Source organism: Lepisosteus platostomus, chromosome 24 (assembly GCF_059453375.1).
Source record: "Lepisosteus platostomus isolate fLepPlt1 chromosome 24, fLepPlt1.hap1, whole genome shotgun sequence".
Classification (NCBI taxonomy): domain Eukaryota; kingdom Metazoa; phylum Chordata; class Actinopteri; order Semionotiformes; family Lepisosteidae; genus Lepisosteus; species Lepisosteus platostomus.
The window spans coordinates 13,215,459-13,230,856 of NC_142634.1; the positions used below are offsets into that span (position 1 = coordinate 13,215,459).

General features: G+C 43.3%; 1 protein-coding gene across 4 annotated transcripts in view; it reads right to left on the minus strand.

The window, feature by feature from the left end:
• camkk2 (calcium/calmodulin-dependent protein kinase kinase 2) overlaps positions 1-15,398 on the minus strand; it is a 33,136-nt gene that overhangs the window by 6,478 nt on the left and 11,260 nt on the right. For all 4 annotated transcript variants that reach the window (XM_088618507.1, XM_088618505.1, XM_088618503.1 and 1 more), the window contains 14 exons: positions 13,219-13,845; positions 10,514-10,561; positions 8,168-8,221; positions 7,294-7,345; positions 6,549-6,682; positions 5,881-5,917; positions 5,315-5,336; positions 4,516-4,604; positions 3,925-4,124; positions 3,237-3,290; positions 2,779-2,852; positions 2,266-2,353; positions 1,408-1,536; positions 637-737 (listed from right to left, as the gene is read on the minus strand). In XM_088618507.1, coding sequence (XP_088474633.1) covers positions 637-737; positions 1,408-1,536; positions 2,266-2,353; positions 2,779-2,852; positions 3,237-3,290; positions 3,925-4,124; positions 4,516-4,604; positions 5,315-5,336; positions 5,881-5,917; positions 6,549-6,682; positions 7,294-7,345; positions 8,168-8,221; positions 10,514-10,561; positions 13,219-13,788 — 1,652 coding nt within the window. In that variant the 5' untranslated portion in view covers positions 13,789-13,845. The remainder of the gene's footprint in view (positions 1-636; positions 738-1,407; positions 1,537-2,265; positions 2,354-2,778; positions 2,853-3,236; positions 3,291-3,924; positions 4,125-4,515; positions 4,605-5,314; positions 5,337-5,880; positions 5,918-6,548; positions 6,683-7,293; positions 7,346-8,167; positions 8,222-10,513; positions 10,562-13,218; positions 13,846-15,398) is intronic.

Consider the following 15,398-nt stretch of genomic DNA (forward strand, 5'->3'; position numbering starts at 1 on the left):
TGTCGCAAGTTGGAATTTTTTTTCGTTTCTCTGAAAAGGAAACAAAACCTGAGCAGAGGGTGGTTCTCTTGAGACTAAAGGCATAGTGTGTTTTTAAAAGATACGGAGTCTGGAAGAACTAAACTGCAATACTTCCCTGCACTTTGATTCTTGTACCAGCATCTGCTTTCAGATTCTCACAGCCCTGCATGAAAGTCATCCCTGATGCTGCCCTCATTGACAATCTGACTGTCCTTACTGTCTGGTCAGTCAGTCCCAGGCGTTGCCAGGGCTACCCTGACCAATGCCCTGGCCACCTGTTCCCAGCAGCACTCAGCCTGCTGTGTGCCAACAGGAGGGAAATCCCAACCACAGCTGGCTAAACCTGCAATGTCCAGCTGTAGCACTCCAATTAAGCACATTTATACAGTGTTGTAGGCTGAGCCACTGCAACTCCCTAAGAAGACATAGCCTGCTCCAAGAAAGTCACAGTCTGCCCAGGACATTTCACGGACAAGAGGTGGGGCAGCTCCATCTGAATTGCTCTGATCTTGGATCACAGCTGCTTCAAACAGCCTGAATCCTGATCTACTCCCTGGGAAAGGGGAAGGACACCAGCTGAAGCCAAGCTGAAGCCACGGCTGTCTTCAAACTCACGTCAGTCCATTTCCAGGCGCGGAGAGGCCACGCTCCTCCCGTCTGCCCCAGTCAAAGGGATTCCCAAAGGAACGCTTCCGCAGCATGGTTTTCACCAGGATCTACAGGAGGGAGAGCAAGAACAGCCCTCGCCGTCAGTGTTACCCACCACTCCCCGGCTCTGCGTCGGTTCTTTTCTGCTCACAAAGAGACGCGGCGCAACCTGGGAGTGGAAGATGTGCTAACAAACGGCGTGATGTAAACATAAGGAACAAAAGGTGCGAAAGCACTGGCAATCGTGAATATATTCTCACACGCAGCACGTTTACTAGATCACTAAACTGACATATTCTCTTTATAATATGAAAAATAGACAAAGCTGACAGACGGCACACATGATTGGTAAGAGCTGCTACGGGCATTTTCAGATTTTGCAATGCTGCTGGCTCCTACTTTTCCAGAATATGGCAAATAGCCTTGTCATCCCTGACAAAACGGCAACTCAGGGAGAAACGGCAACATTGCTCCTGGATTTGATGTGGAGCTGGCTGACAGATATTCGATCACATTTCTAACCACCACAAAATCCAATGCAGAGCCCTGACGCTGATGTCATACTAAAGGCACACTGACACTACTGACACTATTAACCCCCACAAGTAAGTGATCAGGAGCGGTGTCAGAGGAGCATGTGAACAAGGATGTGTAACTGAAATTGCCATTCGCAGCTGTATACAATGACGGCTCGTTCCTATGAATCAACATGAGGTTGTCGGCACTCCACATACTCACCACTGTGGCTAGGCTGGGAATGTGCTTCACAGAGTTCTCCACCTCCTCCTCGGTGACCTCAATGAGGGTGCAGTTCTCGTCCTCTGAGGGCAAGGGCTCGGCGCCATGCCTTGTCACCCAGGAGTGCACCTGTGTGGGTTTAGCACAGAAGCAGAGACATCACAACACCCTCTGGAAGAGACATTCTATGCCACTTTAGTCTGCTTCTGCTCAGCCTTGTGCCTCTGAAGACCTATAACAGAGGATTAAACAGGCCGTGCCTCCCATCTCCTGCTCCTAGTAATGGCACCTGCAATCTCTCCTGCTTATGCTCTTCATGCCAATGGTATTCATGATCAGTCTAAACCATGTGGTGCTAGATGACATTTAAAACAAACTTGACAAGAGCTCTGAAGCCAAAATCCTTTTAGAGGATATTCATGAGGAATATCACATCTGTATGACTGTATCTGATCTGTAATCAGCCAGGATGTTTTGCATATGTGGGCAAATGCAGCTCTCCATAACTTACTTTTTTGATGTTAGCCTTCATGATAAATTTCTTAAAGCTACATAGCGACTGCAGAGCTAATGTGTGTGGCCTTATTATGTTTGTAACAATAGCTGTATAAAGCTATAATATTTGTCTTGAGTAATAAACATCAAACATCAAAGAGACTGATTCTGGGAAACCACATCACAGATATACACAATTCTAGATCAGCTAATTTGTCTCCAAATGCTCAAAGTAACTACAGTGTGTATTTTTCTTTACGTAACAGAACTTTGAAAAAAATGACAGAAAAGAGATTACAGTTAAGACCTGTAGTACAATGTCCAGTACCAAAACCAAAAGAGAAACATTGAAGTAAGTTGTACCTTTATCTGTGGCACAGTAATTCTTGTTTCAGGATTCTTATCCAACATCTTGAACAGCAGATCCTTCAAGTCTCTGGATACATCTACACTATAAATTTGAAGACAGCCCTGTCACATTTTGCTGTTCCGTGTTTGCACTGAGATTACCTTGCAAGGCACACATTGCTAATTTTAAACTGAATCTGAATCAACTCCATAAAGATGTCTCATCCACAAATTTCTTTGAAGTACGGAGCCATTTTTTTCTGAACTATGGTTCCTGAAGGGTGTAGGCCTTTTTATTTTTCTCCATAAACTGATTTGACATGTAAATTAATCAATTTAACCTCTTTTATCCGGTCTAAACCTGGCAAAAAGGTAAAAAGACTTATTAAAACAGCCTATCTCTGGTCCCATAGCACTGGAGGAGAAGAAAACTGTCACACGCTATCAATTCAGAAGGACATTTAAATGAATAAACTGTGTACTAAGTTCTCAGAAGATGTGTACCACACATATCCCAGGGGTACTCACTGCTCTGCCAGCTCCACCGGCTGGTTTTTAATTTTCTGATGGAGGCTCAGAATGCGATCATCCATAAATGGACACTGCAAGACAAGGTGCCGGCATGTGACAAGAGTAACACAGACCAGAGAAGGTGCTGCCCAGAGGCAAATACAGAAATCATACTAAGAGTCACTCAGACAGGCAAGCTCATAAACCACAAACTAAATGCAGTCCAGAGACACTGGAACTCAGCCCATCAAATAATTCTGCATGCTATACCTATGATGTGACTAGCCAGGACATTCAACAAAAGCCTATAAATAACATACTACCGTTGAGAAGTGATGTTGAAGCATTTGGCTCTTATTTCATTACTGAAAAAGTACTAACAAAAAACACTGTAAAAACATTACAGTAAAAGACAATGAAAATTAAGGCATTATGTGATCTCTAAATGCATGTCACTGCTTTTCATCTCACCTTACCTGTCCAAACACAAAGCAGTATAGAGTCACACCCATCGCCCACACATCTAGGGCCTTGAAAGAAAAAAACATCTGTTGTAAAACATATGGGAGTCACAGTAAGCACGACATCCAACATACAAGTTATCTGAATTTGATATTACTTAATTAGCATTTCCTACAGAACCGACATCGGAGACCAACATTGGATTAAGTGCACAAATGCGACCTGTTCTCTTATCTTGAGCGATATTTTAGATGGGGAGGCTCTCTTTCAAGGTGACATATGTCATTTGGCAAATCTGTTTTCTCCAAAAAAAACCCAGCTTGTCAGGCAGCACGGTGGAGCAGTGGTTATTATTGATGCCTTGTAGGGCTGCGGCCCTAGGTTCAAATCCTTGGGTGCTGTCTGAAGGTTTCTGAGTTTCATAGCTGTTATAAAGGGTCTCTGATAATGGACGGAGATGTCCTTTACTTTTTCGAAGACACCCGTTTTATTGAGTCGCAGAGCTCCTGCACGCCGGAATTCCCTCTGCTCGTCCCGTTAAAGAGTATTAAAGAAACGCATGTGTACACTGCAAAATTACAGTCTTCTAGCTCTCTGCTCCAGGCGAGCAATTATCATTAGGATTCATGTAGCTCATGGCCTTAGGGAAGTCAACGTTCAGCGATCTGGGGAGGTGGGACAGCCTGAAGGGGAGCCAGCCACCTTGCCAGAGAAGTTCTTCCGGGTCTCGGACAGGGTCTCGGGAGCGAGGAAGGCGGGGGTGCCCACTGTGCTGGTCAGCAGGGCGTCAGTGCCCTCAAACTGGTTACTGACACCGAAGTCAGCGATCTTGATGTGCCCGTCCTCTCCGACCAGCAGATTGGACGGCTTGATGTCCCGGTGAATTATCTTCTGGTAGTGCACTGAAAAAGTACACAAATTGCACAAACCAGGCTTTTTCCACTTTGTTTAAAACTCTGACAGGAAAGTGAGTATAATTATTATCAGTACTGGTACAAATAAAAAAAAAAACTTTTTAGACATAAGGTGCATAAAGAATAAAATAGGAGAATACTTCATTAATAAAATGATAAAATGGATTGTTTGGGATCAATGGGTTGGTAAATTTCAGAAGATACTGTATTAACACAACAATATTCCTCATGAGAACCTTCAGTAAACCAGTAAAGTACAATTTTCTGCACTGTACAGGGGGGTAGTGTGCTCTTGGAATGACAATGGAACATTACTGTCTCATGAAATTGCATAGTGCAACACAGGACAGGAAAATTGCCCTGTTTGCTCTCTACTTACAGAACTCAATTCCTCGCAGCAGATCCTGAAAATAGAAGCGGGCCTGGTCTTCAGTTAGAGGCTTATCTGTTGGGACTTCCATCACAGCACTGATAAAAAGCATCATATCATAGGTAATCAAAGGTAAATCATAGATATAAGGTCTCCGAACAGTATATCTTCAAATTCAACAGTGGAACATGCACAAGAGAACACATATGGAAACAAAGGACAAGTGCACTTAAAACTGAAAGGACAGTACAGTACAGTATTTCTTTACACAAAGAGTGCTGGGAGTATGGAACAAGTTACTCAGCCGATACCCTTGCTTTTGTTTAAAGAAATGGCTGGAAGATTTCGGATCTGCAACAGGTAGACGTCTGGATGGTTCCCTCTCATTTTTGACAGCTTTTGTGGTCACATTGTTTCTCTGCATAGCTAATGACTGGTATTCTTTTAACACACAAATAAAAATTAACACTGCATGTGTAATACTACTCAATATCAGCAGAGGAAAAATCACTGAAAATAAACAGGCTATGCATATAGTTAAATATCCTTGTGTAATGGGATTGTTATATTGCTCCAAACCATGCAAAGTCTACTGATCCACTGAAACCTAACTATCAGAATAGGCAACTGCAGTAACACCTGGAACACAGACTTACACAGTGGGTTTGTATGCAGGCCCCCTGAGACTCTCATTAATGCATTTAACTGAACAAAATGCAGATCTTTTACCACTAAGGCATCTGTCAGGAAACATTCTACATCATCGGCTTTATGAATTAATTATTTTAAATCATAGTGCTTTACTCACCCTTGTTTAACTAGTTCAAAAACTGTTTAAAAAGAAGGAAAAATATCAATTAGGGTCAACCTTAATTTAATGTGTTAATTTGTTAACTATCTAACAATGTTACCATCCATTTCTCAGCAGGAAAATATATATTTGTCTATGTACAGTATGTCTATTTGTTAAAATAATTTGGAGAAATACAGAATAAAGGAACTGTTTCTGCCTAAACAGAGGGTATATTCAAGTAATCAGAAATAAAGTGTTAATGCAATTAATATCAAGGTTTGTAAAGGATATTGTCTTAATATGATGTCATCTACAGTAATGTATGTTTCTTGAAGTCTTTGGAACATTGTTTGTGAAAGAAAAGCTTTCAAAGGCAATAAACACATGGGTCATTTCTAATTATATGACACTGCCAGACGTGTGCTTCTTTGATTAAAGAAACTAGCAATGCTCTCATGTATTTGGTTCTTCCTGTATTCGTGGAGGCATGGATGAACAAGGAAGAAGACTGAAGAACAGCGTAAGTGTGACATCTTTGTTTCACCACCTTAGGCACAAGCAAGGCATGCTGGGAAACCTACCCATGTACAGGTGGTCCTCACTGGGGTCATCCAACACCTGGATCGGACAGACAGGAGGAGTGGGGAACAGTGAGATATCCACAGAGTCATGAGGAAAAGGCATGCTCTTTCAACACACTCACCAAAGCAAAAATCAATGTTCATTGTTTACCTCTCTTCATTCACGGATCACACTGTCATTTACAAGGCTGGGAGAGAAACTAAACAAATATCCCTGAAATGCAATTCTGTTAACAATATACAAAAGTACAATTAAACTCAGGGTCACTGTTTCTCACAGAGAAAACAACTGCACTCACAATGCACAGGAGCTTTGGACACACACTTTCATACTAGTTTAGGTATGCATTAGAAGACGTAGTTGATTGTCTGTGTACTTCTATACTTCCCACCTGATGTTATTTTGGCTTCAAGGTAAAACCAATGTGGTGTTCTGCCATTCCAGAGAAGGTATTAGACACTTGGTAAGCCAACACTCCCTAAACTCACACCACTGTATCGTAAGATGGACGCCAAAGCACACTATAGACTAGGAGACGCACAAACAAGACCACGGCAGTATTTTCGGACTTGTGTGTGGGCAGGATGACCGTGAAGAGACGCGAGCTTGACCACGCACAGCGCTTACACAGCACACCGCGGCGGCCCCTGTCCCTGGAGGGTCTCACCTCCACCAGCTTGACCACGTTGGGGTGGTCCAGCTTCTTCAGGATGGCGATCTCCTGGTAGACTCGCTCCAGGGGGCCTTTGGGCTGAGAGGGCCCCTCCGGTGGCACTTTCGCCCCCCGGGGGGGGGGCCGCCCTGCGGGTGGAGGGGGCGAGTTGAGGAGTTGGCATGGTAACTTACATGTAAATGAGAGCTTTAGAAAAGGAGTTGGTAGCAGCAATCATTCTGAGACATAAAAATAACAAAGATCACATCTCCAGAAGAACTGGAGCCACATCAGGAACACCCCCCCCCACACACACACACACACACCAGAAGCAGATATGCGTTATCTCTTTGTGGGTTTCTAGTTTGCGTCCTTGTGTTTTTGCCACAGGTAGGCAGCAGGGATCACTCACTGCAACATGAAAAGGAAATTTGTTTGACGCACAGAGATCACACGGTTGAGCTGTGACTGGTAATACTTGAATAGGTACTTCAAGAATCCGAACTGGAAAGTTATGTAAGTAACACAGTCTGAAGGAAAATGGCCTTATAATCTCCTATCCATGTCATGCTCATGCTTCACTGCACAAAAGGCTCTGTAACAGAAGCAGCATCATGATTTTAACAACTGAGCGTGCACAATGGAACAGGGCCGAGAGAGGAAATTGCTTTCATTGAGCGTTTCGTTTTTCTTTGCTGCCTTCGGATGAAGGGCTGAGACTCCCTGCTAAGAGTCCATCTGGTGTAAACTGGACACTTACGCGGAAATCCAGCCTGTCTCACCAGCTTCTTCTTAGACAGCACTTTCATTGCCTTGCAAATAGAGAAACAGAGAAATTCTAGAATTATATAATACTATATATATAACAATCCAAAAATCTCCATATCACAAGAGATTCTGACCAAAGGAATATCTAGCATGCAACATACTTTTGCTGAAGAAATGCTTCTTTTAGTTATTGACAGATATAAATTATGCTGCTTATGCTGAGGCTATATTCCTAGGAGTACAACCACTGTGTTCTGCTTTTCCACAGTTGCAGTTTTCATAGCATGTCTCCCACACAGAGCAGACTTGTGCTTCCATTGCAGTTAGAGATACTGTATTTCTCTGATAGGCAAAGGAGTGACAAAGGTGCCTATCATTTTTCAAGTCTATAATTGCTATCAATATATAATAGGCTCAAATCACATCTATAATACCATATACATGGCATTTAACATTGTATAATCTGTATATATTGTATAATCTGACAATTAATATTGTATAAGATTTAGATTAAAATGAAAACTGATTTCGTACTTATACATTTGTAAATACATATTAAAAAACGAATCCATTACAGATTACTAATTACTGTACTAACCCATCTGTACATAACATGTTTTATTTACAGTAATTGCTGATGAATTCTGGTGCGCTCCTTTTAAATATAAACTCCCCATAAGGGAAGTATTTTACAACAAGTTAAGCAGCCCCCTCAAAAATAATTTAAAAATGAAAAAGTGGATTAAAGAGAGATCTCTTGAAACAGAACAGCATTGAAATGTTTTTAATCTTTCTTCCTGTGTGTTACTGCATTTAACTGAGCATTCTGCATTCAAGATAATGAACATATACAGTGTGATACATACATAGTAGGTGTTGTCATCCTCATTGTATGCCAGCTTGACAACTCCATAGGAGCCCTCGTCAAAACAAGAGATTGGTGTCAGTGCAAAAATCCGTTACAGCAGCCTGTCACAACCAGTTCTGTAAAACAGAGCCAACTAGCCATGTAGCTGTGGAGCAGTACAGTGTTCTAAGCCATCACTGTGATGCTTCAGACATACAGTCAAGTTGTGACCAGCTGCTGTTTCCTGCATCCTTTATGGTTCTTAAAGATGCCTTAGCAGTGGGTGACTCAGTGGAGCAAATCCACCTTTTTTTCTCCCCAAACAGGGAGCTGGTCTGGGGAAAGGGGAAAGGGGAAGAGAATGGGTAACCAAAGTAGCCGCAGCACAGTGAGTTATTGCAAGCAGGTTCCTGCAGAAAACGTCAAGAAGAAAGTGTCACAGAGGCTCAGGCCTGGGCTTCTGGCATCAGGAACAATCATATGACCACCATCATGAAAACGAGTCCAAGCCAGTTGAGCCACTTTTAGTCTTCTGCCTCCAGCACAGGCACCCTTATTCCCCATGACGGGGGCAGGAGGGAGGGTGCCTGCTTACTATACTCTTAAAGGCTCATTAGCCCTGCAGGGGTTTGCTGCAGTACGCCAGGAAAATTACCCAGAAAAACTACTGCAGCACTCTGCGGCCCCCCGCTGTCTATAAAACTATGGATTTGGTTGTGGCACTCATTACAACCCGGAGCTGTGGTAGGTCAGACGACAAGGGCGTCTAGCTCCTGAATGGAAGGTCCCGGGTTCAATCCCAGGGAGGGGCAAACGATGGAGCTTGCTCTAATTCCTTCCAGACAGCACCCAGGTGCACTCAGCCTGCTTTCCGAATGAGTACCGGGGGTTAATCCTTCTGGGGGTAATAGGCTGGCCGGAGCGTGATGCTGACCACATCACCTCCACCTCCAGTGTTGGATGGTTGAGAAAAATGGTGGCCCCAGGGCCCTTACTGGCCTGAAAAGGGGACCTGACCTACCTACTCATTACAATGTAAGCTTGAGAAATATACACACACTTGTGGATTACATAAGTATATGTGAGTGTACGCGCACAGAAGCTTGTTTGTTTCACAGCAAATGTTAAGTGGGCTTTGACATATAGTACACTGAGCATTTCTTGCAGAAGGTAAAAAATCTACAGTTGGTGAAAATGGAGGAAGAGGGAAGCAAGGAAGAAATGGGAAAAAATCCTACTGCTTGAACCAGAAGACCAGTACAGGAAAGAGGATTCAAGGGAGTTGAGCTCTGCCTCTACAGTTGTTTTATGGTGAGGAAGGGATTCAGGCCACAAGGAGATGCAACAGAAAATGCCTGTTTTTTTACATTCCAGTGTTAAACTTCCTTGTAAGTATGATGTTCAAGGTACACTCTTCAAGGTCCCCACTGTGTCAATATACTGTTAGTTGAAATCCTACTTTTACTGTTCTTCTACAAAAAATAATTTGTCTTCTATAAACAAGGCCCAGCTGAGAGGCCAGAATGCTTGGACAGCAGGTAAGCTACAGTATATTCTGCTCATAATCAATTCTACAGACAGTAGACTATGCAGATGTGACATGTCTATTTAGCAGTATGAAGAGGATCCTATTGACTTGCTCTAATGGAAAAACACAGCAGTTTTGACAGAAGCCAAAAGTAAATTGAATTGAAAACTTTGAAAGCAAGACTTCAAAAAAAAAACTGCGAAGTGTATCCACACAGGCAGCACGGTTTTGCAGTGGTTAGCATTGCTGCCTTGGATTCTAGGGGCCCTGGGTTCACTTCCTGGGGTGGTATGTGTTCATTTGGCTTTCCTCCCACTGTCTAAAGGCGGAGGGGCGGAGCGGTGGCTCTGTGGCTCAGGATCTGTGCCTGTGGCTGGAAGGTTGCCGGTTCAAATCCCGCAGCCGGCAGAGGAATCCTACTCCGTTGGGCCCCTGAGCAAGGCCCTTAACCCCAACTGCTCCAGGGGCGCTGTACAATGGCTGACCCTGTGCTCTGACCCCCAGCTTCTCTCACCCTGTCTGTGTGTCTGTGTCTCATGGAGAGCAAGCTGGGGTCTGCGAAAAGACGAATTCCTAATGCAAGAAATTGTATAGGGCTAATAAAGTGATGTTATGTTAAAGATCCTGGTGTGAGTGTATCTTGGTGTGAGGACTGGCATCCTATCCAGGGTGTATCCTGCTGGGATAAGGCTCTCCTGTAACCCTTTATTGGATAAAGGTTAAATTATCAGTTAAATAATGGATGGATAGCACACATATACAACCTGCTCCTGAGGTATCAGAATAATATTACCTACTCTGAGCAGATTCTCATTGAATGAGCATTTTCGACAATACCTTTCCAATTTCATCCTTCAGCTTGTACTGGTTGAGCTGTACACAATCCTGTTAAAAGAAAAGTATAAAAGACCACAGTTACAGTCTATGGATGTTTTTACAAGGAGAGTGAGGAAGCAGAAGCAGTACAAATGTACAATACTGTAAAATACAGGTCTTCCAAGAAGCAAATCCCTTTTCTCTTCTCTGGTCTGCTAATAGCATAGGGCACCACAGGATTTTCACACCTGGTCCCACCATGCCATAAATCTGTAAGAGTTTGGAAACGTGTTTATATTTGCGTCTGATCAAGAAAATGGCGTTTTAATTCACACACTCAAGCATCAAAAGACCGGAATCGAAAACCTGATGTAGTACATTTTCTTCAAGAAGTTTCCTCTTCTGGAGAGACTAATAAAAACACATTCAGTGGAAAAGCAGAAACAAATAATAACAGAATATTATTATTATTGGTTATGTTTTATATTGTTTTTATTAAAGTTTTAATAGCTAAATGCTTAAGCAGACCACAAAAAACACAATGTTTTTACATAATATTAACCTATTACTATGTTAATATTTACCATTAGTGTCACAAAAATATGTACTGTTCTACTCAGGGCAGGTCCTGCTTATTAAGATTTAAAATCCTGAGTAAACATGGGAGTCTGACATGACGGACAATATCAGAAGGAGATTGTGAGAAAAATAAATACAGCTGCCAAATGGATAATAAGCCATAAGCTCACTAGAAGAGTCATCTGTGATATCAGAGAGTCAACTTCAATGAATTACAGAGCCTAGTACTAAAACAGCTCACAACAGACCTACCATACAACTCCACTTCACCACTTGATCTAGTCAACATACAGCTACCACCAGGTCTAGCTGAAGCCAACAGACCTCTGGCCTTACCTTTCAAACACTCTCAGTCAGTCAGAGGAAACTCACTGTGAACGGGTCATTATTGATAGGAAATAAAAGACAATTTTCTTTTTAAATAGAAAATATTTAATGCTTCATAGCACAGAAATCTGGATCTTGTCCTTTTCTCAATCAATGTTTCTAACAAATGTTGTAAAGAATAAATACAGCACTTTTGCAGGTGCTCAAACAGTATGCCTATAATGCCTATACTGGCAGATTCAGGATTGGCATGATTTTCACTGATGCTACCCTAGAATAATGATAGAGAAGTTAACGCTCCATTTTTAAACTTTTGTATTACCCTTTGTATTAAGTTTACCTAAATGTGTATTTGTGAGTGAAACCAGTGTGGTAGAATGATTGTACTGTACAGAGCTGTTACTCTCACTCGATATGCAGTTTTGGGTATGACTGGGCCACACCTGTGGTGTCTTTAACTCGTAAAAAGGAGTGTTATCTCGAGTCTCAGCCATGGATCCCAGACCTCCTAGTGTCATTTTGTCTTACGAGAACCAGAAGTTTCAATTGTTGCAGTTTTCAAAAGCTGCAATTTTCTATACAGTTTCTATACAGTTCTATAAGGTGACATTCTGGCATTGTGTGGTGGGCACTAACTGGGCCCAGAATCAATACCCTGCACTCAATGCAAGTAAATACTTGAACTGAAAACAAAAGTATTAAACTGCATGGAGAACTTTAATTGATAGTAAACTCATCAATTGACATTTTATTAAACTGCGTCCTAAATTAATTTCTGAGGGATGAAGACACCACACAACCTAATTCAATTAGACTACTCATCAACTTCAATTACTTTCCTGAAACTGTCTCATTCCTGTAAATCAGCTTCCAGTCATATTCTGCATATGAATAACTACAGGACTAGTTGCAGACAATCTTTGCTGCTCGGCAGCTATAGGGTTGCTATGGAAACTATAGTTTGGGGAATTCTTTCCAAGCAAGATACCATGAAACTGATTTGCTCTCTTTTCCAATTACAGGAAGCTGTTAGGTAGCTGTGGTTCTTTTAAGGGTAAAATCAATTTTGGCCAAATTAGCCCACGGCAATCAGCAGATGGTAGTTCCCCACGCTGTCCACCATACCCTTTAATTGGCATTGCAATTGGATTACTCCACACTGAATGCCTGGTGACCAGATTCAGAAAGACAGGAAATGTGAGAGGGGGAGCCTGCTGAGTTTAATACATTTGGATGTGAAACACAGAAAGCTCTCCAGGTGCTCGAGTCCTTGTTCGTGAACCTGTTTAAGCCAGGCTGAGGAAGGGAAAACAATTCCTTGCATGACAATGTGTCAGCTGGAGCCTGGAATGAGCTTTTGATCAAGGAAGGACACCAAGGTGTTTTGCTGGAGCTGCTCCACCAGCTCAGAAATAAAAACAGGTGCTTTGGAGCTAAAATTAGACTCCCTTTCCAAAAAGTCTTTCTTTCAAAGCCATCACTGCTTCTGCTCTTACAGGGACAAGCCCGGTTTACCAACTGAGCACGCACAGTACGTTGCAGGTGGGCCCAAAAAAATAAACATGCATTCCCATTTTCAATTTTCAACACCTACAAGGCCTGAATGGCAGTTAGAAACGCTACCGTGTGGAGTACAGAATCTTTGGATAGTTTAAACACTGTCCAAAAACACGGAAGAACAAAGTCAGCCCTCACAGTTTAACAGTTCAATACTGAGACACCTGCTCCCTAGTCCTGCAGGTACGGTTCTGGACAGTCACCGTTACCATGACGACCGCATTGTGGGCTTCAGACAACAAGGACCAGAGATGGTGACCTACCTGGAGATCGGTGATGGAGACTCTGTGAGACTCCACGGTGGGCCTGCGGGGGAGGCGGGGAGAGGAGTGCGGCGAGGTGATCGGGGAGTAGGGCAGCGAGGGGTAGATGTAACGTCCGTTGTGTCCCGGCGAGCTTCCGGGAGAGGGGGCCGTCTGGGAGCGTTCCTGAAGGGACAGCTTCCTGTCGGACAGGTTGAGCCTGGCCCTGCTGGCCTCCCAGGTGTCGGAGCAGGGAGGGGTGGGGGACAGGGACTTGGGGGTTCCCACTTCGGCGAGTCTGTCGCCGGGCGGAGCGGCGGGTTCGGGAGTGTGGGAGCCGCTGTCCGTGTCTTCCGACTCCATCCCAGCCTGCGGCCCCCCTGCCCCATCCGCCGGGCTGGGCTCGTACTCCGTCACCACGATCAGGGAGTCCATGCCTGTGCGGAGGCTCAGGACAGAGATGCTGCAGATGAGGTCGGCTTGCTTCTGCTGCTGCTGCTCCTGCTTGGCCTTTCTGCTCCTTCTGCTCGTCTCATTCCTGCACACAGACGTCTTCTCAGCAGCAGGCTGGCTTGAAACACATGATGACATGGCGGCCTTCCCAGCTCCCTCCAGACTGCTGGTCCATCAGTCTCTCAGGTGTCCAGGCTGCCAGGGGAACACAATCTCTGCTATATGACACATTACTGGGACTGGCCTGAGCAGTTGTTTCGATTTCTTTCCTTGCCACCCCAGTGAGTCCCTGGGGACTCCGTCTAGTATCTAATATCAGCCTCTATCTAGTATTCACGATGCACGTCCATCAAAAGCTGCATCAGGGGAATCAAGACCTGCCACCTGTACTGTTATAACCAAGTGTGGTGTGGCAACATCAGCTGGCTTGATGTTATCATGTCCAGCGGTCTTTCCCCAAGGAAAACGCATTCTTTGAACAGGAAAAATCTTGGAATAAGACGTTTCATGCTTTCACACCATTCATACTATTCCGGATCACACTGTTTTTCCCAAAGCAGTAGAAATACTTTTGGCATCTAATTAAAGTGGGTTTCAGAATGAAGTGGCTTCTGGATCTACATAAATCTGTATGTGTAAGACAAAAGTGAAACAATAGAGATCTTTGATTTCACTTCCAGTAGACTTATATCAAGATACAAACTCTGAAAATCCTTCTGGAAAACTACTACAGATCCATGATTTATACCCTAATTTCCTGCTGCAATATTTAATCTTGTAAAATCTGTATAAATATACTGTCCAGCTGAGACTCTTCAGGAACTGCTGCTGAAGGTTAGACTAGCATGCTGATCAGTGAGAAGGGTCAGCACAGTTCTAATATCTTTTCCATGGGGAAAGTCAACACATTGAAACATTATGTTAAGTCAGGCACGGCCTGCTTCATTAACACTGATTTGAAGCTGTTAGATTTTCTTTCTCCCAACACACAAGTGACAAAATGTGTAATGGTACGGTGAGGAAAGAATGTTTTTTCACCTCTGCAATTTAGCTGAAAAGCCTTGACTATACAATACTCCCTACTTGACTTGGATCAGCTGAGTGCACACTACCTAAAAACAGGGACAAATTCCCGAATACGTTCTGTCCCCCTGAGATGTCGATCATCTCAATGACAACTGCACAACATCTGCATCTGAGTGTCGGCTGTTGACTGCCAAATTCTGCAAGGAAATGTAGCAAGACAGGAGATGGTCGAGCAATCCACGGAAAAACCTGTCAGGAACAAGGTGTTCCGGAAACAAGGAGTAAACAAATCTGCAATTGCTACTGTGTGTGTGTATCATTCTTGCAAGGCGGTTCATTGAAGCAAGCTGACAGAGCTGCTGGACGAGTTAGGGGAATGCTCCCAGACCCAAATTAAAGTCTCAACATGTGAGAGGGGTCTTACATATACAGTAGTGATTCTGTTTCAATGAATATGAGAATGACCATTTTTTGATCTAGCCTATGCAATATTCTATGCTGCTTCATCAACATGAGAGGGACACTACTGCCTACAGATAGAGGAAAATGCAGTGATTTTCTCTTTATGCATGACCATGCAGTTACTTCTGGATAATGACTGTACATACAAACACATTTTGATTTCATTCGTGGTTTTATGCAGATATTTTAAATATAGTACACAAGACAACAAAGCACCGGTCATTCTTCTGATTATTTTCATGTACAGCAATTCTAAAACC